Source organism: Lissotriton helveticus, chromosome 11 (assembly GCF_964261635.1).
Source record: "Lissotriton helveticus chromosome 11, aLisHel1.1, whole genome shotgun sequence".
NCBI classification, from domain to species: domain Eukaryota; kingdom Metazoa; phylum Chordata; class Amphibia; order Caudata; family Salamandridae; genus Lissotriton; species Lissotriton helveticus.
This window is the reverse complement of record NC_136072.1, coordinates 93,561,662-93,589,037: the sequence shown is the minus strand read 5'-3', so window position 1 is coordinate 93,589,037 and position 27,376 is coordinate 93,561,662. Positions and strand designations below refer to the sequence as shown.

Below are 27,376 nucleotides of genomic sequence, written 5' to 3'. Positions count from 1 at the left end.
GCTACTGAAGATGTACTGAAACCCTAAGCCCTACTGTATCTGTACTGTGGAATGCGCCGGAGAGGCGCAAAGGTCCACTCATCCGGTGACCAGACAATTTAATCCACTTTATTTTATCACGGTCTATGGTTACCGTGACACTTAGTAGTAATTTCTTTACGAGTAGAACATTTACCAGCTTTAAATGGCCAAGCAAAATACTTACTGACCCCCATAAACATAATCTACGCATTTTGTATCGCTAATCACTACAGCCTTACCCTTTTCTTACTCCAACCCAAAATGTAAGATTAACATTTTTATTTATCTCAATTCCCTGAATCTGGATGTGGAATGTAGAATCACAAAACACCTCTTGTGCAACAAAATGTTATTTCTGTGATCATAAAGAAGTTTGTGAATATGGCCTTTTAAGAGCACGAATAATTGGAACAGTTAATGTTGATTCCAAAACTACAAACCCCCATTTTATAGAAATGTATAATATAAATGTGCTGCACAACAACGCACTGGCAAAGTTAAAAGTAACTGAGATTCGGGGGATGGGTGGTAAATACCTCTGCTCACCTTACAAGACACAGTACAACATAAACAGATGCAGCCATTAGAACAATCAGTTTGTACGAAAATAAGTGAAACTAGTTGGGTTTTTCAAACACATATGGTAACTATGAAACCTTTTACATCCAGAGTGTTGTGGTGGGTATCAAAGGATTCATATTCTAAGCTGGCAAAACATCAAACTATAGAGGAAAGCAAACACCAAGCCATCATAAAGTTGTATTTTTTATTTTTGCTGATTTGTATAATACTGGATTGAGACAAAGAAGTAACTTCATCAAGGTATATCTTTCAGGGCATCAGGAGATTTTGAAGACTCCCCCCCCCCAATATGTATTTGTCCAGCTCTGTGGTAATAGTGTCAGTGGTGGCTCCTCGAGGGAGTGCTGCGGGGCAGGGCGGGGGATGGGCAGAGTTGGGGGTAATAAACTCCAGAATAGGGCCGAACTGAGTTGAGTAAACAAATAAATAAAACAAATTACATTGTGCGCGATGCAACGCCAAATCGGCGATGCAGCGCGCAATGTACTTTGTTTTATTTATTTATTTCTTTACTCAACTCCGTTCGGCTCAATTCCGGAGTTTACTACCCCCCACCCTGCCCCTCCTCCGCCGCACCGCACTCCCTCGAGGAGCCGCCACTGAATAGTATCATATCCTTCATGAGGCCCTGCCTTCTATTAAGAAGAAGGGGTGGTCCCTGTGGTATTTAGAAGGCCCACAAAGCCTTTCCGGAATGTCCCATTTTTTATTTTGTTATATGATGGTTTATTTGGCTGGTTTATTGGGTTAAAGCTTCGAAATTTACATAGTTGGGTACCTAGGACTTTGCTTGTTCTTCTTAATTGTGTCTTTTTGGTACATCTGGTTTGCACAATCACATATGTTCTGGTTGATCCAAGACTGTGGGCCCCACGTACAATTGGTTGCACGCCCCTACCCCCGAGGGCCACCAGGAGCCACTGAAGTTCTTTCGCCTTAGGTGATATGTGCAGTCCTTGTCACGTCGACACTTAAGCAGCATGAGGAGTACTATAGAAGATGTACCTCACTTTCAAGCTAATAACTTTTCAGATTCCTACAACATGTATTAAAGGATTTGGTACCTGAATGGGGAACGCCCAAGGGATGCTTTAGCACAGACTACACACTATGGTAAGCATCAGGACTGCGAAACACCGAAATTACGGAGGCAGGAGAAGTCTAACAGATTCTGTGGTATGTGGCCAGTCCTACTTGTCTTACACATACATTTTGTGCTTCATACAGAATTTTAACAATGGTGATGCTGTCAATATGGAAATTGATGCATTCATCAATAAAAGTAAAATCTAGTCCTTATTAATAGAATTGCCCATTCTGAACTCCACATCTAACTTGACTCGCAAATGAACAATAAAACAGGCCCTGAGATGTAGGCCCGGGATTACTGATTAATGGGTCACATGTGGGAGGGTGCATAGCTGGCAGGCAAACACTCGGGCAGGAAACTATTGATCAATCCCACAGATGGGCGCCGAACATTGCAATGGTCAAGGGAGATTGCCCCATTAATGGACACAAGGGCCGGAGCAAGGTATTGCATTGATGGACTATACCTGCAAAGTGGAAAAAGCTATTTCCAAATCTAACAAACAGAAAAGTGCTCCATAATCAAGACACTTACAGTGAAATGAACCAAAATATTGCATATATTCGATCACTAAGAACTGACACTAGTGGAGGCTCTTCCCACACAAATGAAGAGGTAAGGGTAACAACTCACCTACCCAGATCCCCCTTCTCAAACATTGTAACACCAGAAGGGGTAGGGAGGATTCAAAAGCAATGAGCATGCAGTGGTACAAATAGTGTTGTATAAAACTGCCCTCACTCACACACAAATGTGTGTGACATGCTTCATCATCGGGTCTGCTTACAATACTCCCTGGCACAGCCACGCACAGGATGGAGCATAGGGAAGGGGAAGTCAAACCTAATAGGTGCTAATCAAGTGACTGGAAACAGTGATAGAGATGGTGCAGTGAAAAGTAACTAAAACTAACTCAACGGTATCTTATACTTTATTCAAGGGTCCCCCGGCCAGGATTAAAATAGTAAAGGATGGTCGTGTCTAGAGCTAACTAGGTACTCCTAACACCCCTCCTTAAACTGCTGTGATTGTCAACATGTTTCGACCGTGCCAACATGCCACCAGTACAGGGTCAGAACGGTCTTCCTCAGGACTTCTACCAGTCCCAGTCGAAACACCCCTCATTACCTTTTCTTAGTCAATTCAAGGGGCTCAAATCACATAGATACTCTTCCGTGTGGAGGAAATTACCCTCGTGCGAGGTACAATTACGAGTTCATATAGTAGTCGAACTGGCGGAGGGCCAGGGGAGACCCCCTGTAGTCACACTTATTCCAAGGGTGGTGCTCCTCCTAAGGCTTGCCTCTCACCGCCGTGTAGTGGAGGCTTCACACCTTGAAAGTTTACTGAAAAGCCAATGAATACTAGGAAAAAGATGCTCTACTTGGGTGTATTCCTTGGCTTAATAAAGAGTAGTGATATGTATGCTTTTGGACTTTCTTTGTGATCAGTCTTTTAAAATGGTCTAACAAACAACAGTTTCAACAAAGTACTGTTGCAATTTCAGTTCCAGTAAAAGTGACAATACATGACAATGAAGACAGTACTCGGAAACTGTCTTCAATGCTGCAGGCATCACAGACATTTGCTTGGCAGTTTGTTTACCGTACACAAAAAACAGAAAATATTCTTGGGCCTTTTGAAATAATTTAGCTGCAACGCTAGGTGGTGGCATAAGGCTGCTGCTTTATCCCGCCTTATTGAAGCCCCTTCCAGTTTACCAGGATCCAGAGGGTAAAACTAAATATAGCCCACATGCATTGTTTATCTATTGCAGTTTATGTTTTTTGGATCTATAAAATGTATTAAGAGCTCAGCCAATGTTATTTTTCTAGAAAATGCACTTGAAAGTAAGTAGATGTTTTAATATAACAATAATTCATACTGTTAACTTGTTTTTCATCAGCACTTGTGTGTTAAGATGATGTGTATAATAGGTGTTATTGCTACCCAATTTAATGATACTCAATGTCCCCACCTAGGATGGAAGGGATGCTGAGTCGTCCTTGCCAAAATTAGTACTTGTACCTTGCAGACCACTGATATTCTCTGCAGCGAGTATGTCTCCCTGAGATGTCCGACAATCATCTGAAATGATGGTAGTGTTCACAAAGGCAATCGCTGCAAGGCGTCTAGCAAATACAACCTAAGGAATTCACCATTTAAATACAGGGATCCCAAAGCACCACTTCTTGGCAAGTAGTGACACAACATTAGTGAGCAGCAACAAGCCTGCCAAAAATCACATCACATGCTGGATTTAAAAGGACAAGGCTGCCAATGACTATTTCCGAACCGTGATAACCACAAATCTTTCTCACAGGACAAATTTGACTTGAGAAGCACAGACAACAAATGTTACATAGATGTTTTTCTGGCTGTTGCACACAATATGTCGGATACTAATGGAGATTCACTGCCTTGATGACCAGAGATGCCGTCAACTGGATGAGGGCCAACATGAATGCTAGAGCCTGGATTAAGAGTTTTTCTGTATTTTTAGCATGATTGAGGACATTCGAGGGCCCTTCCACGGTGTTCATACTCTTTAAAATCTGTGAGCCCAGTGTTGTAGGAAACTTTTAATGAAAGAAAGTATCTGATGAGCACACTTTCCATCATTGCGAAACCTCCCTTGGTCCACAAGGGTTGCCCGTCAATCTCACAATCCCTAGCACAGTTCTACTACAGAAATTGACTCTGGCAAGATTCCAGGTTCATGGAAGGGAGCTGAAGGAGTGGGGATCTTCAAATATGGGGACTGCAGCAATCCAGGACATTGCTAACTAGTTTTATTAGCCGGGTGGCACAGGAACCCTATTCATTAAGCACTTTCTTAATCACATTCATCCTTTACCGGCAACGAGCTGTACTGTGTTCTCGATGCACTTGTCTTTTGGAATGAAACTGGTTTCATTGAGCAATTCTATTTCCTTATGGTAATTAAAGAAGTAGCTTTATAAAAGGTTGCTCACTTTTGGGCATTTCTTGATTTAAATACTGGATCAAGCAAAACCTTAGGATACCAGCATGCACTCCGAATTAGTTTCGGAAATGTGCTGCCTCCACACGACAGTTATGCCTCCAAGCAATGATACTCGCAAAGGAGACAGCTAGAAGTAAACACCTGCCTCTGCCATATTTAATATATTTTATTAAATAAATCAATATTGAACTTAACAAACTGAAGTCTGATATCCCAGGGAGAGGGATGGATTGGTGGAGCGGGGTGAGGGGGTCTCTTGACCAAGATGTGACCATGCTATAGCTGGGCAATGATGTGCACTATAAATTTAAGTGTCTATGATGTTCAATATGACACATTCTCTGTGAAGGGCCTACATTGGTTTTCCTTTTTTTTTTTAGGTCTTGCCTAAAAGTTAGCCTTTAGCTGTCTGTTGTCGAAGACCTATTGTGGACAGTACCAAAAATTACAGTTGGCTTTGGGTTGGCCTATTGCGTACCACTGTTTTGCTTTCTTGACAATCTAATTTGCTTGATTCTTTATTGATGGAGCACAGCTTCTTTACCATCCTTTTGACTTGTATCTTTCTACTGCTTACATTCTGGGAACTGCAATCTGCACTCCATTGGATCAGCACGCCATGGGAGTGCATGTGTTATTTAGGGCTCCCTACCTTGTATGCTCTTCCTCACTCAAATCCCTGCTCCATTCACTCTCTCTGCATTGCTCCCTCAATGTTCATATGTTGCGTCCCATACTCGTCCCACCTTTTTTTAATTTGGATTTTTTACCTCCTTCTTCTCCATTGCTCCTCCGCTCCACCTCACCCTGGGTTGACTACTGTACCCACGCCTCCGCTGTGCCACATTCACTCACTGCTGCATTTTTTAGAAGAAGAGAAAATATTTTGGGGGGACGGCCTGGCATCTGTAACTAACTTGCTCCTTTCTCTTTAATGCGCTTTGCACATATTTCTTTTAGATTTTACGTAACTGAAAGAGTGGAGTCCCTTTTGAACAGTAAATTGAAAGTAAAAAAAGAAAAATACATGGCTGCCCATCATGAACCTGTATGGTGATAAATGCTCACGTATATGTCATCACGTCACAGTGTATTCTTTTTCTTTTGTTTTTTGCTGATGTTGTTCTGCATCAGCAAACAAGCATTTGTTCCCTTTTTTTTGCCGATGCAGAACAAATAGGGTAACACAATTTGATGGTCAGATCGCTTAGCTTTGACGATGCTCATTTTGGGGAGGGAGAGTTGACACCCACAGGCGATTTCTTTGCTGATTTTCCCTCCACACATTCCTATCCAATTTCATTTGCTTTGCATTAATTTATGTTGTCCTAGCTAATATGCCTTTGTTACCGCTTCCTTCCCCGCTGTGCGTTTTGATGCTCCTTTTACTAAATAACTATCCCCATGCGCTTTTTTTGTCTTGACACATGGCTTACTCCATTACCCCTGTGTTTTATCCACTACTGCTTTTTAGGTCCATGATATCCCCCTTTCCTTTTTCACTGCAATCGACTTTGGTCAGTTAGTCAATCGATGGCACCTAAATGGTAAGCCACCAGCCTTACCACAATGGAATTTTCCAAAGAGGAGCTAATTAAATTGGTGCATCAAAATATGGCTATAACATAGTCAGTAAAGTACCAAAGAGAAGTCATTCTGACACCACTGAAACAAAATCAGGGATAGTTTAGCTATTAAAGAGACTAGATGTAATAATAAGAATATGCAGTCTGTAAGCAGAAGGATATTAAAAATTGTCGTCTACGCATCAGTTTCATCAAGTTTTTTAAAATCTGCATAACTGATCTGCTTCCTTTATCAGCTGAGCATCCTCATCAAATATTGAAAAGTGCAGTCATCCAGCAGAAGGCAGGCATGAGCAAGTTAAGTCTATCAGCAGGCTCGGGGAAATATCAGCTTTGGCAACAGCAGAAGCATAGTGGAAAAGTTCTGAACAGCAACCCTGCATGGGACGGAAATCATGCAACAATATTTCCGACTGACAATAGTAAACTATTCTATGCGAACCGGTGATTGGCAATTCTTACCAAAGGTATTCTGATTGCACAACAACCGAAACTCAATGCTAAATATGTACTGCTGCATTAGAGACAAAGTAGCACTCAAGTACTAAACTGATTTTGGGTCACTATCATGCTCCAACCTAGAGTCTATTTGCTATGGTAATTTTCTTGTCGAAGAATTATACATGAAAGTTGAGAAATCAGGCTGGATCAAGGACATTCAGAAACTGGTGCTCTGATATCTGCTACCCTTCAACCACACACTCTTCCATTCACACGCCCAGGGTTCAGCCTGCAGCCATATGGGCAAGGGATGCCGTAATGGGCCTGCAATCTTAAGGGCAAGACCACATAAGTAAGAGAAGCACAATGCACAAACAAAAGGTAACAAAATATCATTCCATAAGAGGAGGCACAAATCTCAGCTTTGCTTTACTTCAATTTGTTGAATGAAAGGGAAGGTGAAAAAGCCATCCAAGGGCTCCAGCAGTCTTTTCTCGGAGCTACAAGATTACAATTCTTATAGTTCATTTTACGCTGCCTGTGATACAAATCCCCCAGATTCACATTTTTTTCCGGACACGCACATATACACAAAAAAAGAAATTCCTATGAATAAAAGTCACAAAGTAGAAAGTTATAAAATTCATAGAAATGTATAAATCCATAGATCAATACAAAATGTATCAATTTCCACAGGAAACAACCCAATTTAGTGCTAAAGGGGGCTGCAAAAAATTGATAGTGATTGGGAAAACTATGAATAAGGTATCCAGAGATCCCGATTGATAAACCATAATTCTTATGTAATGGATAACAACTAAAACAAGGAATCATCTCCTGTAATGTAATTCCTCCGACAATATGCTGCATGAACTACATTGGTGTAGGTCTTAAGAAACCCTAGAGTTTACAGGGCAGACTCCTTCTCAAAAATCTCCTTTGATTAAGTAATAGCAGTCACCATGCTGAGTCAATGTTTCCAGAAATATCATCATAAGTTTTGAAATCGACAGGAGAAATATCGTTTTGATTTTTTTTTTAAAGCTATGCCACACAACACTTATAGCAACATGTAAGTACCCGTTATGTGCAGGACGTGGTAATTAACAGATTTTTTTAATGATTACATGGTTAGGCACTTAAGTATGTGTTTCAGTACTATTTGGAGGAAAAAAAGAGAAAACTACAAGGGAGGAAGGAATACATAAGAAACTATTAACGATTTCAAGAGACAAAATTATGGAAGTTAAAGAGAAAGAGTGAAATGAGAACTGCAGCAGAAAAATAAAAAATCAACGAGATTGTAGGGAGAAAGTGAGAGGGAAACAGATAGCCAGGGAAGGGAATATAAGCTCTAGAAGATGGTGTAAATTCACATTTACCACTCGGCTTTAGTATAAAGGAGAGAAAATTGCAAACGCGGCCGACAGATATCCCACTTATCCATCAATCTTTTAGTACGGCACAGTTAAAATGTTTTACTCGCAGGTGTCTCTCTTGGCTATCATACCTGCCCAAACTTGGAATGAGCCAAAAATGTAGGCGATTGGAGACGTGCGTAGTCAGCCGAACGGGTCTTAAATTTGCCAGGCAGAATAAGTAGGGGTATGTGTCCCCTGTGGACGAGGCACGTAGGGCAATGCGGTTTTGGATTCAATTTAGGGGACTAGTCCCTTCAAGAAAGATGCACATGTTTTTATATTTTTATTTTACAAATATATCTGCAGCAGAGTTTAGGCACACAAAGGGAAGCAGGAGTGTCAATATAAGCATAACAGACTCCCCCATAAGCAGTCTTGCCCTCCCTCTGTATAGACCTAAGAAACAAATGCCAATACCAGTTTATCCCTAGGCATAATAGTCTGTCGATTATGTCTATGATAGACTGCTATGGAGTTAAGGAAATGGCATTATGATGAAGACTTATTACAGTGTGACGAAATTGAGAAAAATGCATTAATGGTATGCTAATTCAAAGAGTTCCAATGTCGGGTTTAGAAACTGGCCCATCAGTATTCTCAAACAAATCCTTGCACAGCAAATTCAGTCTCAGTAATAAACTCAGTGGATGGGTGGAGTGGCATTTAACAACAACCAGTACAGCAGAAGGATACTGCAGCTGAGGTTCAACATGGCTATCTAATGGTTTCTCAAACGTTCTACTCCCCTTAGTAAACCATGTTCACTTTGTAGTGTGGAGACCCCACCATTTCTAGTTTTATATTAATAATTGGTGGATCAGACCCTGTTAATTCCAAGACAACTACTGACACCACTACATCTACAAACCAGAAGCTCTGGTCTATGTACGACTGTATGAGCTTGTGGTTCGTAGACATCTGGCTTAAAACTTAAATGGCATGGGTGTGAAGATGTGGCATAACAGCTAGAGCGACTGACCTCCACGCTGGGGAACAGGGTTCGAGTCTCAGCAGGGACGCTCAATATGGGTAAATTACTTAATCTCCATGTGCCTAAAAAATTCTTGTGTTCATTTGTAACGCAACTGATGTTAAGAGCTCTGATACTTTCGGGTCAAGTTAGCGGTATAAAAAACTACCCCCCCACCCAAAAAAAAGTAAAGACATACTCAGTCCACACCACTCTAAAATGCGAAGGAGTCAAGGCTAACTCAGTAACCCATTTCTTTGAAACAAGCTACTCTAGAAATAGACATTTTTGGGGCTGTATGGAGCATTTACGCATTGTGCTCAAATGGATTAAAATATTTGTTACTAGTAAAATTACAGGCAAAAGGTTTACGTCAAACAGGTCTCTTTGCACAAATCAAAACATCGGGCGTAGAAACAGAGTATTACATCAGTAAAGTCTGCACAATGCAGTGAGAACCTAATCCAGATTACAAGACAAATTACCTTTCAGATAGAAGTTCCCAGAGAGGTTTTTACATCTCATAGGCTAAAAACAGAAATAGCTTCCACCGAGAGCAAAATTGTCCTTGAAGTTTCTAAATTAGGTTCTACTTATCTTTATCTCTTGCAGTCAGCTGGCGGGCTAACATTTTCCAAAATTAAATAAGAAAAGAACGGCTTTGTGAGCGTCCCTGACATTCCAGACACTATTAGCATTATTCGCCATTTATTTTTTTAAACAAAGGACGCCACTGTAGCTGAGGCGCAGGTGTGTGCCTGCGTGACGCTGTCCTCGCCTGGGAAACCAGCTCCTCTGGGTAGAAAGTCGAATCAAACACAGAACAACCAAAACCTTTTCAATCAACCCCTAAAAAACCACAACACACATGCTACCTCAAATTATACCACAATAAAAATAAAATTGTCATAGTTGCAAAAGTAACAAGAAAAGGCAAATAGGTCCTCTTGATTATTTTACTGAGCAGAAAGAGTGCTTCTAAATAACCCTAAACTTGTTAGAAGTGTGTGTTGAGAAGTGTGGCTCAATGGTTAGAGTGGCAGACCCTGATGCAGAGGTCTAGCCCGGGAACAGGGTTCAATTCCCCGCCTCGGCGGGTCTTGGGCTCAAAAATTCCACAGACCTGATAATTCTCGCCTCGGTGCCTATTCCAATCATGGAGTCCCACTCTGCAACTCTGGGCAATAGCTTGCTTATTCTCCACAACGGCCCCCACAACGCTAAGGATGCCTGGCCTCCACCTTGGGGGTGCCCAGGAGTGGACACCTCAAAGGGAAAGCCAGGATGGGTTCTACAGCGGTATTCGTACAAGCGCCTTGAGACCCTTGCGGGTGAGTAGTGCGCTATACAAGTATCAATTTACATTTTACATTTACACCTGTGCAGGTCTTTTATTTACTTATTTAAGAGTTTTATATAGGAAGGCTGTAACCTGAAGAAAAGCTAGATTTATTATTTCTCTAGGGGTTAGAAATTCATAGGAAAGCCATATCCATGCCAGATATTCTACATAACCATTAGCAATGCAAATTATTTATATCTAGATTAATGATATGTAAATGTATCTCTGTGAACAGCCTCAGAATCAGGCATGTGATAAGACATCTTTTCGCCTTAAAGTGGACACCCCTGGCTTGGAAAATACAGAACCTGAATTGTAAAAAATAATTATTTGTAGGGGAAGAAGGAGAAGCTGGACACAGACTGCAAAGTGACCCTGGGAGATACATCAAAGTTTTCCCTCAGTTTGCGGCAAAGCAAAGTAGGACTGCATGAGACTTATCAGTGACCAAGTAATTGCCAGATAATGATATAACATTTACTGGAGTCTTCCATAACAAATGAAAATAACAGGGTGTCAGACATGGAAATTACAATGCCATCAGAAGGGTTATCAAAAGAGAAAATAAGATAAAGAGTGACATCATCTGGTCCATTGCTTTTCAGCAGTGTAAAAAAGGATTAATAAAATGATCATAACACGTTATTATAATTTTGCTCTTCCGTGTTGAAGCCAGCCAAGCAGGGGTGGGGCTTGCCTGTCGTCACAGCCAGCAGGGGGAAAATATGTGCACTTAAATGTGTATCACGGTTTTGCCTGCCATCTTGGCCCTGGGCAAACAGTCATGCGCACTTACCATTTTCTCCACCCTGCGGTATTGTACAGCCTAGGGTGACAACATGCACACGCTCCAAGTCCATGTCTGAGAGCCGAACCACAGCGCTAAGACCAATCATGACGCTGCTGCCATGCTGGTGAAGAGTTATGATTGGCGTAGGGACGCCAGTGGGCTTCCTGCTTCCAGGATGAGAGACGACAAACAAGAGACGACGGCGTGCAGAGGTAAGTGTTTTTTCATTTCTTTTTCAGTGCCCGGCCCCGCTCCAGCCACCACTGCATCTGGATGGCTACAGATGCCGTTCTTCGAGTCACTGCCCCCCCTTGTCTGGTTGGAATATGCTTTTAAACAAAGAATGGACATAAATACATGCCTGTGTTCCATAGCTAAAAATGATTACACGCTTAATATTCACAATTTGATTTCTTCTATCAACATCAATATATACAGCGTACACCTTACAAGTAATAATACAATAAAAGAATCAGATTTGGCATTGAAAAGAAAGTATCTGGTGACACTGTTAAAAAGCAAAAAGGAGATGACTTCATGTTTTTGCTTCCTAACTAAGTTAAATCATATGTTGGAACATTGAAAATAGTTATTCTGTTTTGACTCACTTGCCCAGCATGTAAACATCAAGAGAGCACACACAAGTTGCAAATACAGTTGCATTTGAGCTCTTTAATCATCAGTCGTTCCAGAATCATGAGAAGGTGTGAAGTGAGAGAATAAATCCGGGATTACAAACTCATCCTCAATGAATGACAGTAAAGACTATATATATATATACATATACAAACGAATGGTGCGTTTAGTTTCTTCTGTTCCCCCTGTGCGGAGTCCATGATTAAGGGGCGCAATGCCTTGAAACGCGTCGGACGAACATGGTTTTAATCAAAGGAGGGGCAGTTCTGCAAGCTTTGCAAGGCACGAAAAAGCGGATGGCTGGCAGTGCGTCGTGTGACCTCTTGAAGCTCAAGGGCTTTGTTTGTTTGAAATATATATATATATATATATATATATACATATTAATCAAGCTGGGTGAGGTGGAAGAGGGGAAAGCAGCACACATGGGAGAGAGAGCAACACAGGAGAAGGGGTTAAGCATATGTGAAAGAGAGTAACTTAGCTGGGGACGTTTGACGGGAAGAAGAGCACTGGCGAGTGAGCAAGCAGCCCACCAGCGAGAGAGCACCTGGGGTAGATATTCAGCAGAGGGAGAAGCACAAAAGAGAGAGCTGGAACACGTACTGTCTTAAAGTGCTTAGCCCCAAAAGAAAAATAGTTGCCTAGGAGTGAACAGTGGAAGGATACCAGCCAAATAAACAAGCATTGAAAATGCAATAGGTCTCGCAATAGAAGAGTTTGACATTTTTCGTTTTGCAAATGGATGAGTGACACCTATAGCATTTGGAATGCAACATGTTTTGTATTTACGTGACTTATATGGCAGCTCTGGTCATTATGCTACATCTCTAGATAGTTTTATCTTTCGCAAATGTGACACCTATTGTAACACAATATGTGTTGTGAGGGTGAGTGAGGGTGAGGGGTTGAGGGTGAGGGGTTGAGGGTGAGTGAGGGTGAGGGTGAGTGAGGGTGAGGGGTTGAGGGTGAGATGTTGAGGGTGAGTGGATCTGGGGGATATGGTGGTGGTGGATGTGGCGGTGGTGGATGTGGTGGTGGTGGATGTGGTGGTGGTGGTGGTGGATGTGGTGGATGTCATGGTGGATGTGGAGGTGATGGTGGATGTGGTGGTGGATGTGGTGGTGGTGGTGGATGTGATGGTGGATGTGATGGTGGATGTGGTGGTGATGGCGGATGTGGTGGTGGATGCGGTGGTGGATACGGCGGATGTGGTGGTGGATGGGGTGGTGGTTGTAGTGGATGTGGTGGTAGATGTAGTGGTGGTGGGTGCGGGGGTGGTGGATGTCATGGTGGATGTGGAGGTGATGGTGGATGTGGTGGTGGTAGTGGTGGTGGAGGTGATGGTGGATGTGGTGGTGGTAGTGGTGGTGGAGGTGATGGTGGATGTGGTGGTGGTGGTGGTGGTGGTGGTGGTGGATGTGATGGTGGATGTGGTGGTGATGGTGGATGTGGTGGTGGATGCGGTGATGGTGGATGCGGTGGATGTGGTGGTGGATGCGGTGGATGTGGTGGTGGATGGGGTGATGGATGTGGTGGTGGATGTAGTGGTGGTGGTGGTGGTGGATGCGGTGGTGGTGGTGGATGCGGTGGTGGTGGTGGATGTGGCGGTGGTGGATGTGATGGTGGTGGATGTGGTGGTGGATGTGGCGGTGGATGTGGAGGTGATGGTGGATGTGGAGGTGATGGTGGATGTGGTGGTGGATGGGGTGGTGGTTGTGGTGGTGGATGTGGTGGTGGGTGTGGTGGATGTGGTGGTGGGTGTGGTGGTGGTGGTGGATGCGGTGGTGGTGGTGGATGCGGTGGTGGTGGTGGATGCGGTGGTGGTGGTGGATGCAGTGGTGTTGGATGTGGTGGTGGTGGATGTGGTGGTGGATGTCATGGTGGATGTGGAGGTGATGGTGGATGTGGATGTGGTGGTGATGGTGGATGTGGTGGTGGATGCGGTGGTGGTGGATGCGGTGGTGGTGGTGGATGCGGTGGTGGATGGGGTGGTGGTTGTGGTGGATGTGGTGGTGGATGTAGTGGTGGAAGTGGTGGTGGATGTGGTGGATGGAAGTGGTGGTGGATGTGGCGGTGGTGGATGTGGTGGTGGATGTGGCGGTGGATGTCATGGTGGATGTGGAGGTGATGGTGGATGTGGTGGTGGATGTGGTGGTGGTGGTGGATGTGATGGTGGATGTGGTGGTGATGGTTGATGTGGTGGTGGATGCGGTGGATGTGGTGGTGGATACGGTGGATGTGGTGGATGCGGTGGATGTGGTGGATGCGGTGGATGTGGTGGATGCGGTGGATGTGGTGGATGCGGTGATGGATGGGGTGGTGGTTGTAGTGGATGTGGTGGTGGATGTAGTGGTGGTGGGGGTGGTGGTGGTGGTGGATGTGGTGGATGCGGTGGTGGTGGATGTGGTGGTGGTGGATGTCATGGTGGATGTGGAGGTGATGGTGGATGTGGTGGATGTGATGGTGGATGTAGTGGTGGTGGGTGTGGTGGTGGATGCGGTGGTGGTGGATGCGGTGGTGGTGGATGCGGTGGATGTGGTGGTGGTGGTGATGGTGGATGTGGTGGTAGTGGTGTATGTGATGGTGGATGCGGTGGTGGTGGATGTGGTGGTGGATGCGGTGGTGGTGGTGGATGCTGTGGTGGTGGATGGGATGGTGGTTGTGGTGGATGTGGTGGTGGATGTAGTGGTGGTGGGGGTGGTGGTGGTGGTGGATGCGGTGGTGGTGGTGGATGCGGTGGTGGAAGTGGTGGTGGATGTGGTGGTGGATGTGGCGGTGGTGGACGTGATGGTGGTGGAGGTGATGGTGGATGTGGTGGTGGATGTGGTGGTGGATGTGGTGGTGGATGGGATGGTGGATGGGGTGGATGTGGTGGTGGATGTAGTGGTGGTGGGTGTGGTGGTGGATGCGGTGGTGTTGGATGTGGTGGTGGTGGATGTGGTGGTGGTGGATGTGGCGGTGGATGTCATGGTGGATGTGGAGGTGATGGTGGATGTGGTGGTGGATGCGGTGGTGGTGGATGCGGTGGATGTGGTGATGGTGGATGCGGTGGTGGTGGTGGATGCGGTGGTGGTGGTGGATGGGGTGGTGGTTGTGGTGGATGTGGTGGTGGATGTAGTGGTGGTGGATGCGGTGGTGGTGGAAGTGGTGGTGGATGTGGTGGTGGTGGATGCGGTGGTGGTGGATGCGGTGGAAGTGGTGGTGGATGTGGTGGTGGTGGATGTGGCGGTGGTGGATGTGGTGGTGGATGTGGCGGTGGATGTGGAGGTGAGGGTGGATGTGGTGGTGGTGGTGGATGTGATGGTGGATGTGGTGGATGTGGTGGTGGATGCGGTGGATGTGGTGGTGGATGCGGTGGATGTGGTGGATGCAGTGGATGCAGTGGTGGTTGTAGTGGATGCGGTGGTGGTTGTAGTGGATGTGGTGGTGGATGTAGTGGTGGTGGGTGTGGTGGTGGTGGTGGATGCGGTGGTGGTGGATGCGGTGGATGTCATGTTTTTGTAGGCTCACAGCCAATTGATTAATATATCTACTCGGCAATAACTTCTTTAAATGGGTCTGGCACTCTTTACTCATTAAAGAGACAAATGATTCTTCCCATCACACCGCATTAAATAAAAATTACCAACTGGAAAAATGTGGTATTCTTCAGGATATGAGACACGACCAGAAAGCTTAAAAAAAATACTGGACTCAGGTAAAAAAAAAAAAAAAAAAAAAAAAACTTCAAAGCAGCAGATGTACTTTATCGAAAGTTAATACTAAAAGTTAGTATCTGCTCGGTTCATGGAACTTATACCCAACTACGGCCTGGAAACGTAAATATAAATAAATATTTCCTAACGGCATAAAAAAAACACTTGCAGAAATAATGCAAATTCATTTTCAGTGGCTGTGCATGTAAAGGTCAATGTGTTTTACTTATGTCGTAGGTCTGTATTTGTTGGCGCTATTGGCGTTATAAATGGCAATTATTTTTACGTATGTGTTAAGGAGTTAAATGACTGGGACATTGAGAGTAACTGAAAGGCACCGAGGGCAAGAGAGGGCAGATTGTGTGAGGGTGAAACAGGTCCACATCATGACGGAATTGAGGGTTGAATGAAGAAAGAGGTGGCTAATTTAGCAATAAGCCGATAGCCAGCAAGAGCCGATGCAAGAGTTAGCTATGACTGCAGCACCAGGGCACCGGAAGGTTGATGGACAGGTGGGAGGGGCCAGAGCAAATGGCAGGGGGAGATACAACTCACCTGAAAGTTTTGCAGGAGGAGAGGAAGAGATGAACTGAGGGCCTCAAGTAGGGAGGGCAGTGGGAAAGACTCATGGGGAGAGGAGCCTGTTCGCGAGTTCTGGGATAGCAGAAGAGACAGGCTCAGAGAGAGAGGAAGTGTGGCAGACTGAGGTTAAAATGTTTTGGGGGTAGTTGGGGACCGTGTGGGATGGTGTGCAGGGGAGGGAGGGGTGCAAAGACATAGGGTATAGACGCTGATAGACACTTAGGAGCAGCAAAGAAGAGATGTATGTTTAGGAGCACACTGTGTGCTGGGAGCAAGACATGACTAGCCTGCATTGAAATACCTGTATTTTCGGGCATTCTCTTGGTCAGGAAGTAAAGGGCTTTGTTAAACGAGGCGCTTTTACTTACTTTCGCTTTTAGTGCAACGAGGGTGGAAAGTGACGGGCAGGAGAGAGGCTGGGGAGCGGAACTATTGGGGCGAGAAGTTGAAAAATGTGATTCACTTTGTGACAGCAGGGGCACCCCTCTCCACTGCCACGGCATTAATCAAGGCACTTTGGTGACACCCCGGGTGGCTAATAAGGCAACTCGGAAAGTGCTGCGAAATCCAAAAGCAAGCGCACAGAGTGGTCCCGACTGTACCCGTGCTGAGGGAGTGAGGCGAGGGAGGGAGGAGAAATACGAGACGGCCTGCCGGTCGTGAGACGTGTGAAGACGCGGGAGGGGAGGAGCGGGGAGAGCGGCATGTGGGTGTGAAGAAGCCGGGGCCTTTGAAGTGAAGCTAAGCTTCACTTCAAAAGGTGTCGGAGGAATGCAGCTGAGGGAACAGACGGCGATTGCGGCTGAGGGAACTGATGTGCACGCGCTTTTAAGCTCAATGCACATGCGCATTGAGCTTAAAAGTCACGGGCACTGCAAGGAATCGCCACGATTCCTTGCTTGTTAGTTAAAGGTTGTTTAAGCCGCAATAGTCTCGCAAGCTCGATGCGCATGCGCATCGACAGGCGAGACCTAAAAAGGATGGTAAAAAGGCTGTGCTCCAGGGATGAGGCACACACAAGAAGAGGAAGACAGGCCAATGAATATGACACAAGCAATGGGAGTGACAATGATGTCAAAATTATTGTAAGCAATGAGTGGGCTGTATTAATCGCAATTTGCGAGTCGCAATTAAGTAATTTTAAGGAATCACATTTATATTGCGATTCCTACATGCATTGAATTTTGCGATTTATAAATAGCGATTCGGTAAAATTCGCTATTTAAAAATCACAAAATGCAGGCTTGATGCATGTGCCCCTAAAATCAGTAACCATATTCTGTGCCTGCAGATGCTACCATAATACCACACTCAACTGCAGCCTCCTCTCGCAATTAGAAGTGTCCCAGAGATTGAGATCCCATCTAATATCAACCATATAGAATCACAGCAAGTTCTGACCCACATGTTCCAGGAGATGCATATTCTCATTTCTGTAGAAATGCTTCTCAAATGCATGATTTCACTTTCTAGCTTTCCATTCCTGCAGATAGATACTGTTTAAGAAAGACTTCCAATGATGCACACTATTTTAAGTTGTGTAAGTGGCATAAGCATCTTTCAAAAGTCAAAAGAACACAAAAATAAGAAATAAGATATAAAATAAGATAAAATTATATATAACCTATAAAATAAAACATAATATATCATAATACATAATTATTATATCATAATATATAAACATAAAATAACATATACATAAGATATAAACTAAGAATAAGAAATAAGTGAACTCTGATGAACATTTTCCGTTATATGCCACTCCTACTGGGTTTATCCAAGCAGTCAGTCTTGCTGAATTTGTGTTTTAACAGTGGCCCAGGAGCAGGAGAGCTGCCACGCACACTAATTTTCCTCAGCAACCCAGCAGCTGAATGTGGTTACTAAACATGCCAAAGGGTTATTCCTTGCATAGGAAACAATTGCCCTACCTACCAATTCCTTTGGTTTGTGTAAAAGTGAACTAATGTGTTTTGCAAAGAAAACGATATAAAAAGAATTGTCTTCATACAAAGCATTTATGAGATAAAGAAATGAATGCAACAAAAATTCCCATGATTTAGTGTGCGGTTCAGATGTAAAGTAGCAGGCAGCGGAAGTGCAGCTCATAGAGCTTGCGTCCCACTGGTCCTTTAAGATTTAAAGTAGTCCCTCATGCATTCCAATAGAATGGATTTCGTTTTGAGGTGGAAGAATACATCTAAAGAGCGAATCACATGATAGTGAGGCTAAAGTACTTTTGTGGACTGCTCCAAGATGTGAATGCAGGTTTCAAGCAAATGGCTAAAGGCAAATCACTGAATAAAATCAATTTTTTTAAGTGGGCTGACCCAAAGTCCATTCTTCATATAATGAACACTTCAGCAGACCTAAAAATGAGCCATTTGTTGGTTTTCACCACCTACATTAAACTAGGCCTGGGTGGTGAACTCCGCTCCATTCACGGAATTTGTGGAGTTTTCGCGTAGCGCAGTGGGGTTTTTTCCTCGCTCGCACAGACCCCAACTCTATGCTGGCAAGCGCGAGATGCCTCTCGGGTGGAATTTCTACTCGAGCGGCAGGAAGATCAGAGCAAATAGCACTTTGTGCCGCACTCCGCTGCTTGCGGAACTCCGCAGATTTTTTTGTCACTTCGAACTACGCCCGGGCCTACATTAAACACCACTGGTTAACAACTATAAATACGCTTTGCGCATATCATCAAGTGCATGGCAGAGCATGGAACATGGATGCTGTTTTAATATCAATCATTCATATGCATGTGTTTTTATGAAGATTGTACTTACTGATGGCATCTTGTTACACTTAATCAACACAGAAACAGACCTACATCTTGGTTTGCTCTCCCCGGAAACAGTTGCCGTCACAGCAACAAACAATAGCATTCAATGTATTTTGAAGGGGTTTACCTTGTGCGTCTTGCTCGCTGGACTTTGGACTACTCCGCAATCTGCGCTCTGTTTTCTTTAGCCCGACTTGACCGCTCAGTCCACTGCTCCCACCATTGTAGCTCTTCACGTAGTTATTGTACATACTTGTGCAGCTGCTGACATGGTTTTTGTAGATGGAGGAGGGCGGACTGTTAAGGCGGTTTTGTCGGTCAACCTGTCGTTCTTTGCTTTTTTTGTGCTGTGGTTTGCTGTACTGGTCTTCTCTGGTAATGTAGCTGGACATTCCATAAAGTGGTATGATTTCTGAAAACACAGGATTTCACAGTAAATTGAAAAATGATCTGCAATTGGAAACAGTTGCTAGACAATAAGAAAATTAAAAAGCAAAACAAATTGATTTGATCTGTCCAATATCTCAAGCCAAACAGAGACCTAGTTTGCTAGGCCATCTCTTAGTGCCCTCAGAAGGAGGAGTGGCCTTGCTCTAAGAATGTGACCAAGTGGCACTTGGCAAACTGGTCTGTTGGAAGTCACAGATGCTTAAGGCTGCACACTGTGTGCAAAGATAAAGTTACAGTGGTTGCTCCTAAACATTGGAGTGGAAAGGTCTCATTCTTAGGTCTCCAGCACCCTGAAATAACCAAATGGTTAGGCAAGGTATACTATACAGGTCTAAAATAAATAAATAGGGTTAAATGGTATGTGAAATGGTATGTGAATGTATAGGCAAATACATACCCTACTTCACATTTAACCTTCAGTAATGTCAGCTATCCCTGAAGAACAAGAGCCCTGGAAAGTAGCTTGGCTGGTCAGTTGATAGAATAACATGGTAGCAGGCAATAAGGAACCGCACCATCCAATCAAAAGGGCACAGGAGCGGGCCAGGAAAGCTCATATTTGTATAAGGGGGGGGGGGGGATTCAGACTGGTCGACTAAGAAGAAGGAAAACGTGTGTAATATGTTTGACCTGGAAAAGACTAATTGAAACAATGGAAACAGTTTAATCATTCTAGAGACTGGAAAAAATTGAATTTTACCATGTTTTAATTTCTTGGAAGGAGTCTGCTTGAGACCATATTACAGTAATAAGGATGTGATTGGGAAGGGTTGTGAATGGTGCAGATTTAGACAATACACTCTTCAGTTGCATTTCCCTCATTTGCAATTTGAAGGACATGGGAATATCCAGTCTCCCCAGAATGTCACAATTGTTGGTCAATCGCCAATGATAATAACCCAGACTTCACTTTCGAAGGTCTGCAACTGAGCCCCATCGCCTCCTAAACATAAACACTTAAGCCTGAGCCCACCTCGGTCTAAATATCAGTTTTTAAACAAGTTTTCGTAGCTTTCGGTGAGACAGGGAATGAAAGGTGGTGGTGGAGGTGGTTGGTTTGGTAACTGAAGAGAAATTTCCACGGAATATGCAAAGTAAATAAGTATGTGGCCCTATTCGCCCCATGGAGTACTTGCTATTTATCCAGAAGAAAGGTTCATTTATTTATTTATTTATAAAGTTTTATATAGCGCGTACTTGATCCCGAAGGATATGGCACAATTGCTAGGCAAAACTGCATTTCATCAATGAGGGACTAACATAGAGAAGTTCTAGGACTGGTTCATTGAGTCGAGTGCCACCCTCAACACAACGGTTGCTGGAAGGGCATTCATGGTCGCTAACGGGTCTTTATAGCATAATATGGCTCTCACACCATCCACTGACTAATCTGTGTGGCATCGTATTACTACAATCCTTGCTCAAATCAAAGTGGGAATTAGTACTACGGAGTACTCTTTTACGGACTCCTAGAGGCCTTTGTGAATCACCCCAGAAACAGCAAACTTCCTATTAGAAAACGTGCAAACAGGACACAGTCATTTCTGTGTATACTAATTGCATATGACTATTATCATTTTAGGGCGTGTTGACAATGATATGTAAAAGTACAAAAAAAGATTACTACAGGAGTAGACGTTCACATAATCTTGCATGCCTTTGTGAATTGGCTGCATGGTGCTCAGATCCACCAATAAGACTGTAGGATCTTGTGGTGAAAGCTACAATCGAAGACAGAAGTCGAAAGGAGCTAAAATCCACAGCCAGCAGTCTAGACGATAGCTAGGTGCACAGCAATCATAACATACAACACTGAACCAAAGAATCCCTCCAAAGAGTCAACGTTTGAGACATTATTGTGTTCTTTCGTATGAGCTATGAAACACAACGTATGTCTTGTAACTTGCGACGTGATGTCCACAATATATGTAAAAGAGTGAACAGATTTCCCAGTCTGATGTCTCTTAGATATGCAGGTGATGATATCCTGGTTAAACCTTAGAGTCTGTAATACGGAGGCTGATACATGGCTGATCAGAAGGACTCCGTAAGAGCTCACCCATCCAGCAACGGTGTGAGAAGACATAACGCTGTGGTTGTATCATTAAATGCAAAAATTACCTATAGGAACTTTGTTTGTTAGATGTTTAGATCCCCATTATTATTCCTTGGGGTGCCAAAGGCTTTTAATCCACATATATTTCAATGTACTAAGCCAATCTGAAAGGGCTGCACCGAAATCTCTGCTTCAGTACAGACTGCCTTTCAAATCTCTAGGTGAGTCTATAAGACTATTGGAATCAATTTGAGCCTTGATTGCATTTGGTAAATATTTAAGATCTCATTATGTGAGAAATTACGATTGCTAGCCTTAGGTTTGGCTCTTAAACACTCTTCTCTCCACTGTCCGAAAGGTCAAGAGCAGGAAGAAATTAGTAGTTTACCTGAAACAATGTTTTTGCAGTGTGAAGTACTTTAAATGTATACACTGTGCAGTATGTCACCATCTTGTGGTTAGGTCCAAAATTTAGAAGAAGAAATTAATGTACTTTTGGACGGCAACCATAGACCACGTCAAGAGGCGTTGCTGATTTAAGGCTTTAGGCATGCTTTTTCACAGCTCCTCTGTAGTTCATACTTGCTCTATCCAACTCTGTCAGACCTATAGTTAAGAACTTCTTTTTCCTTGAAGAATACCTTGGGAGAAGAGGGTGGGGATCACAGCCAAATTCAACAGTGTCAGCTGTAAGCCAGATTTCACATGTGTTCCACACTGTTAAAAAAAAGCAAAAACTACCACTTTGCAGCTAAGTTCTCTGGAAAAGGAGAGCTGTCTCAAGCAAGGTGGTGAAGGATTTAAGAATGTTCACAAGGATTCTAAGAATTTGCAGAGCAGCTGTTCATACTAGGTGCCTAGGAATTTGTTGGAAACAATCATGTTTGTTCAAGCACTCCAGTTTCTCTTTTCCTTTCCAGGCCTTTGAGAATCACTGCAACGGGAACTGCGAGTTACTTACCCGAAACCCTGTTATTAGAGATTGAGGGTCTTTAGTCACATGCGGAACATCATCCTGAGATCTAGTTCGCATTCCAAGAACATTGACCCTAGGTGGATTCAGCACGACTCGTGATGACGTCAACATGACGGCAAATGCCATCATTGCATTGCTTTTATTGCCATCGTGTACAAATGCAAGTACTAAAAAGTGGATTCTGCAATAAAGTAGCCAACACTACACCAAAGTTCAACAGCTACAGGGAAAAAGTTATTTTTCCAAACATGTTGGTGACATGTGGATGTTGTCTAATATGTGCACCTTGAAAATGAGTGCTCTGGGTCCTATTTTCATCTTTGGCACTCAGGCAACCATTGGAAATGTCTGGGTAAATCGGGCCGTCTCATTCTGCTTGAAATTAAAAATATGTAGACATATGCATAGTATAAAATTAAAAAATACAATGGCAATAGGTGTGATGTAATTATTATTAGCAATTTGCACTTTGGGATTGTGCAGTATAATTGAACACCATTTATGGTATAATATACCACCTGAGTAGCGGAAGTGTGGCTCAACGGTTAGAAGCGGCAGACCCTAAAGCAGAGATCGGCCCGGGACCAGGGTTCAATTCCCGACGCGGCAGGGTCTTGGGTCAATGTCCGCGGACTCGATAATTCTCGCCGAGGTGCTTACGCTAACCATGGGTCCTACTCTGCAACTCTGGGCAATAGCTTGCTTAATCTCCACAACGGCCCCATCAGCGCCGGGGATGCCTGGCTTCACCTTGGAGGTGCCCAGGAGGGACCATCTCACAGGGAAAGCCAGGACGGGTTCCCCAGCGGTATACAGTGCCAGGACACTCCGAGATGGAGTAACAGTGCGCTTTACAAGTATACTTACTTTACTTTACTTTACTGAGTACTATGTATTGTGTTTCAGTCAGAAATATGTTGTTGAAATTGATTTTGGGGACAGAAGTAGCTTGACCTGCAGCGCACTGTGGCTGCTTTTGGTGTTAGTTACAGGATCCATTAAAAGGACATACATGTCAGATTAGGATTAATTTTTCCTCACAATCTAGATTATTTGAAAGGTCTTCAATAGATAGTTTACACCCTCAAAACCAGCCTGGCTAAGGTCTAATAAAGGGAAAGAGGAGATATTGACAGGTTGTGTAGAACCCAGGCATATACACAGTGGCAGTCAACAGGACTGGTTCATGTTGCCCTCACACATCCCAAAGGGATGTCATGCTTCATCATAGGGCTATAAGCTATTGCTTTGGGATGTATGAGGACAATATGTCCTGTTGATTCCCACTGTGCAGATGCAAAAACTGTCGATATCTCCTTTCTCTTTAGGAACAGTAGCCCTAATTTTTGTTTGCGACATAAACCAAGGAGCATGGGCACTGGACCTCTCATCCAGTTCCTAGTCCCCCCACCTCCTCTCTCTAGGAAATCCTTTGATACATAAGATCTATGAAATCCTAGATAAGTGGGAAAGGCTGAGGTTGACCACCCAGGACTCAAAGAGATCATATAAACTTCAAAGGTTCCACATTGACCCCAAGGAAAGTAAACATGGAAGAAAACTTTAAATGAGCACACATTTTCTCTGAGATCCAGCCCCACCCCAGATTCACAACACCAACAACTTCTTTTGACCAAATTATTTGTAGAAATGTGCAAAATATGCAGACAAATGAAAGAGAAAAGAAGACTTGAGCAATATATCACACTGAGGTTAATAAAATACCTATTTTATTCTAAAATCTCTAATCTGATGACAACACCTCAGTGTCTGAGCTTCACTAGGGACCATAGTAAATGTTAGGCATAGGAACCCCTTGAAGCGAAGGCAGATAGATGACTGATTACGGTAGGGTATTTTGGGGAGCTAGATGATTGTGATACTGAGTGTTGGGAAGTCCATTCGCTCTTGTGTATCCTAAAATATTTTTGCCTTGACTCTATTCCTTTTTGACAATGACCAAGGACACCGCCCAGAGTATTTTTTGCCCATGCTCTTAACTTCTGCACTGTTTCCATGCTTTATGCACCTGCAGGCAGAAATAATGATATTGGTCAGCAGAATGTATGTGTACACACAGGCTGCTTTTCTGTCAGTTTTGTAAAGAGATGCTAGCTCCCATGTACAATACAGCCTAAACATAGTGCTATAGTGTTTGTAAGTTGTACAGATGGTCTAAAATATGATAGGTACAGCCTCCCAGCAAACTGTAACACATAGGCCCATATTCACAGTTAAGTACACCAGGCAGTTTTTAGAACATGTTTTGCCAGCTAAAAAATGGCGCAAATTGTATGGGGAAAATAGAAAGTAGCTAGAATTCGGGCATGCCAGAATTGGGAATAATATTGTGCTATTGGCAGGCTAGCCCTCACATTGTGTATGCCATGTAAATTGGGCACCAGAAAGGCACAGAATCCTGAAATATCACTATTTCCCAAGTGGAAGATTTGCTTCTGAGTTTGCGCCTGAAGCTCATAGAAGAATTGTTGTTGCTATGTATTTTTACCAAACTGCAACAAGTTATTGTACTTGGTCCTCACAGCACCTTGGTCAACACAAAACCAAGCAGGATACATTGTGCACTTAGAATAACTGTAGAAACAAATTGCAAAATTCATCTTTTGCACAAGTTGCAAGATTATTTTTTAGTCACCAATCAGACAAGTGTATTGTGCTTGTGGGGCAGGCCTTACAATCTCCGACATTCCCATAGCAGTGACACAATTTTCTTTTGAACAAGGGGGCAAGGAAGGCTGCTCCTCTGAATATCCACCAAATGGATCAAGCATCCTTCAGAAACCTGCATCATTGCCTGGGGGTCTATCACATCTGGATCAGGTTGATTTCATCACACACACAGGGAGTGAGGCAGACATGGGTGGATAATGACCAAACTTAATTTTATATTTTATTTTATTTGGAGTTTTATATAGCGCTAGCTAGACCCGGAGGTATCGGAGCGCTTTACAACATTTGTCAATAACAGTCCAGTATACAAAGAGTGTCAGAGTAAACACAGTGATTCCAAGGTGGTTCATTAATCAATATAAGTCAAGTAGCATTCATTGCAGAGTTGTAAAGTTTGCGGTAAAAGTAGGGGGAGTACTGTGCGGGACAAGACAAAGGTTTTGTAAGGAGTGATCTTTTCGTAGTCACTGGGTCCTCTGGTTTGTGGTGGAATATTCTTGTAGGTCTGTTGTCACTTCGTGAGGGCTCGATTGAGGAAGAGCACTTTGAGCTGGCTTTTGAATGTTTTGAAGGAAGGGTTAGTCCTGTTATGTATAGGGATCGCATTCCAAATTCTGGGTGCGTTTCCGGAGAAGGACCTAGATAAGGTGTTTTGTTTGCAGGTTTTCGGGGGGATAAGTAGCAGAGTGTTGGTCCTTCTGAGGTTTCTTGTCTGTCCCGCTTTCTTGAGTTTGGCAGCTAGATAGGTGGGTTTGCAAGTATGCAGAGCTTTGTGTGTGACACAAGCAATTCTGAAGTAAGCCCGCATTTCTATTGGGAGCCACTCAAGCTCTTTAAGAGCGGGGGAGATGTGTTCATATTTCTTTACTCCCGTCACCATTCTGGCTGCTGCATTTAGGGTTGTTCTGAGAGGAGCAAGGTGTAGTTTAGCCGTGCCTGTGAGAGTGGCGATCCCATAGTCTAATCTGGATAGGATGAGGGGTTGCCTGACTTGCTTAAGGTCATTTGGTGGGATGAAGGGCTTGATTTTGATCAGTAGTTTTAAGTTGAAGAAGGCATATCTTGCGGTGTTCTTCATATGTTTGATCATATCCAGGTTGGGGTCTAGAGTGATACCCAATAACTTCACTGAGTCTGCTGGGATGAGGATTCAGTCGAGAGCATCAATAGACGTTATCCATTCCTTGATTTGGGGAGGGGGGGGTCTGTTCTTTGTTGGCTATGAGGAGGATTTCCGTTTTGTCTTGGTTGAGTTTCAGATGGTTTAGGGACAGCCACTTTTGGACTTCTATTAGTCTGCTGTAAAAAGGTGCAGGTACACACAGAGTAAGAGAAAATGCTTTTGGCTCCCACAACTTGCTCCCAGATTGCTACAAAAGTAACATTAGCACAGCAACCAGAATTTTCGGGCTAAGAGTGTCCTATCCGTTGGTAAGATATTTATGCCCAGACCCCTCTAGACCTGGTCTTTCTCCATCTCTCTTATGGAGGCAGCAATCTGGTGCAAGCAAAGGTACCACGACTTCTGAATCTTTACACCCCCCACACTTTATGCTTACCTTAGTGAAAAGTTCATATTGGCCACCATATTGTGTGTGGAGTTTACGACCTCTCCCTCTCTCCAATCATGAAAACTTGGAGATGTCATGCTCTCATTCACAGATCTGCAAGAATGCATCAAATACCAGGCACAGCAGAAAAGAGGCAGGCTGGCCAGAGACCAATATTTCCCTTTTGGAATTCTGAGAGCTGTACTACTAAATTACATCATGTTAACCTGAAGAAGACCTCTTGTGTTCTCAGAGGCAGCTCCCTGATTGCTGGCATCCAGAGTGTGCTTGGCTTTTTGGTCACCTTGTGCCTGATCAAAGCTTTAAGCCCAGTTCCTCCTAATTGGGAGGAAAGTAGTCGCCCCAATCACTTAAAAGGCACTTTAAGTAGACCAGCAGAGTAGCTACCAAAAGCCATTAAAGAACTTTTGAAGCACTGTAACCTGAAAGCACAGCACGAGATAAGCACTGATGCACCACCTGTGGGCTTTAGCTAAATATAACATTACATATTTTAAATGCGAGAACATCCACGTTGTTAGAAGAGATCTGTGTAGTAAGCTCTATAAGAGGAGAGTCAACCACAGAGAACCCAGCACATGGAACTATTGGACACATATCAACTGTTAACCACTGCAAGTGCTTTTTAGGTCTTGGCTACAGACAACTTTTAGATGTCCAATATAGGAAAATATCTTGTGGACCGTACCAAAAGCTGGGCTTTGG

At 43.6% G+C, this 27,376-nt stretch overlaps 1 protein-coding gene across 5 annotated transcripts in view; it reads right to left on the bottom strand.

Annotated features, from left to right (window-relative positions):
- FNDC3B (fibronectin type III domain containing 3B) overlaps positions 1-27,376 on the bottom strand; it is a 539,535-nt gene that overhangs the window by 201,884 nt on the left and 310,275 nt on the right. For all 5 annotated transcript variants that reach the window (XM_078665981.1, XM_078665983.1, XM_078665982.1 and 2 more), the window contains one exon: positions 19,055-19,339. In XM_078665981.1, the coding sequence (XP_078522107.1) occupies positions 19,055-19,339 (285 nt within the window). The remainder of the gene's footprint in view (positions 1-19,054; positions 19,340-27,376) is intronic.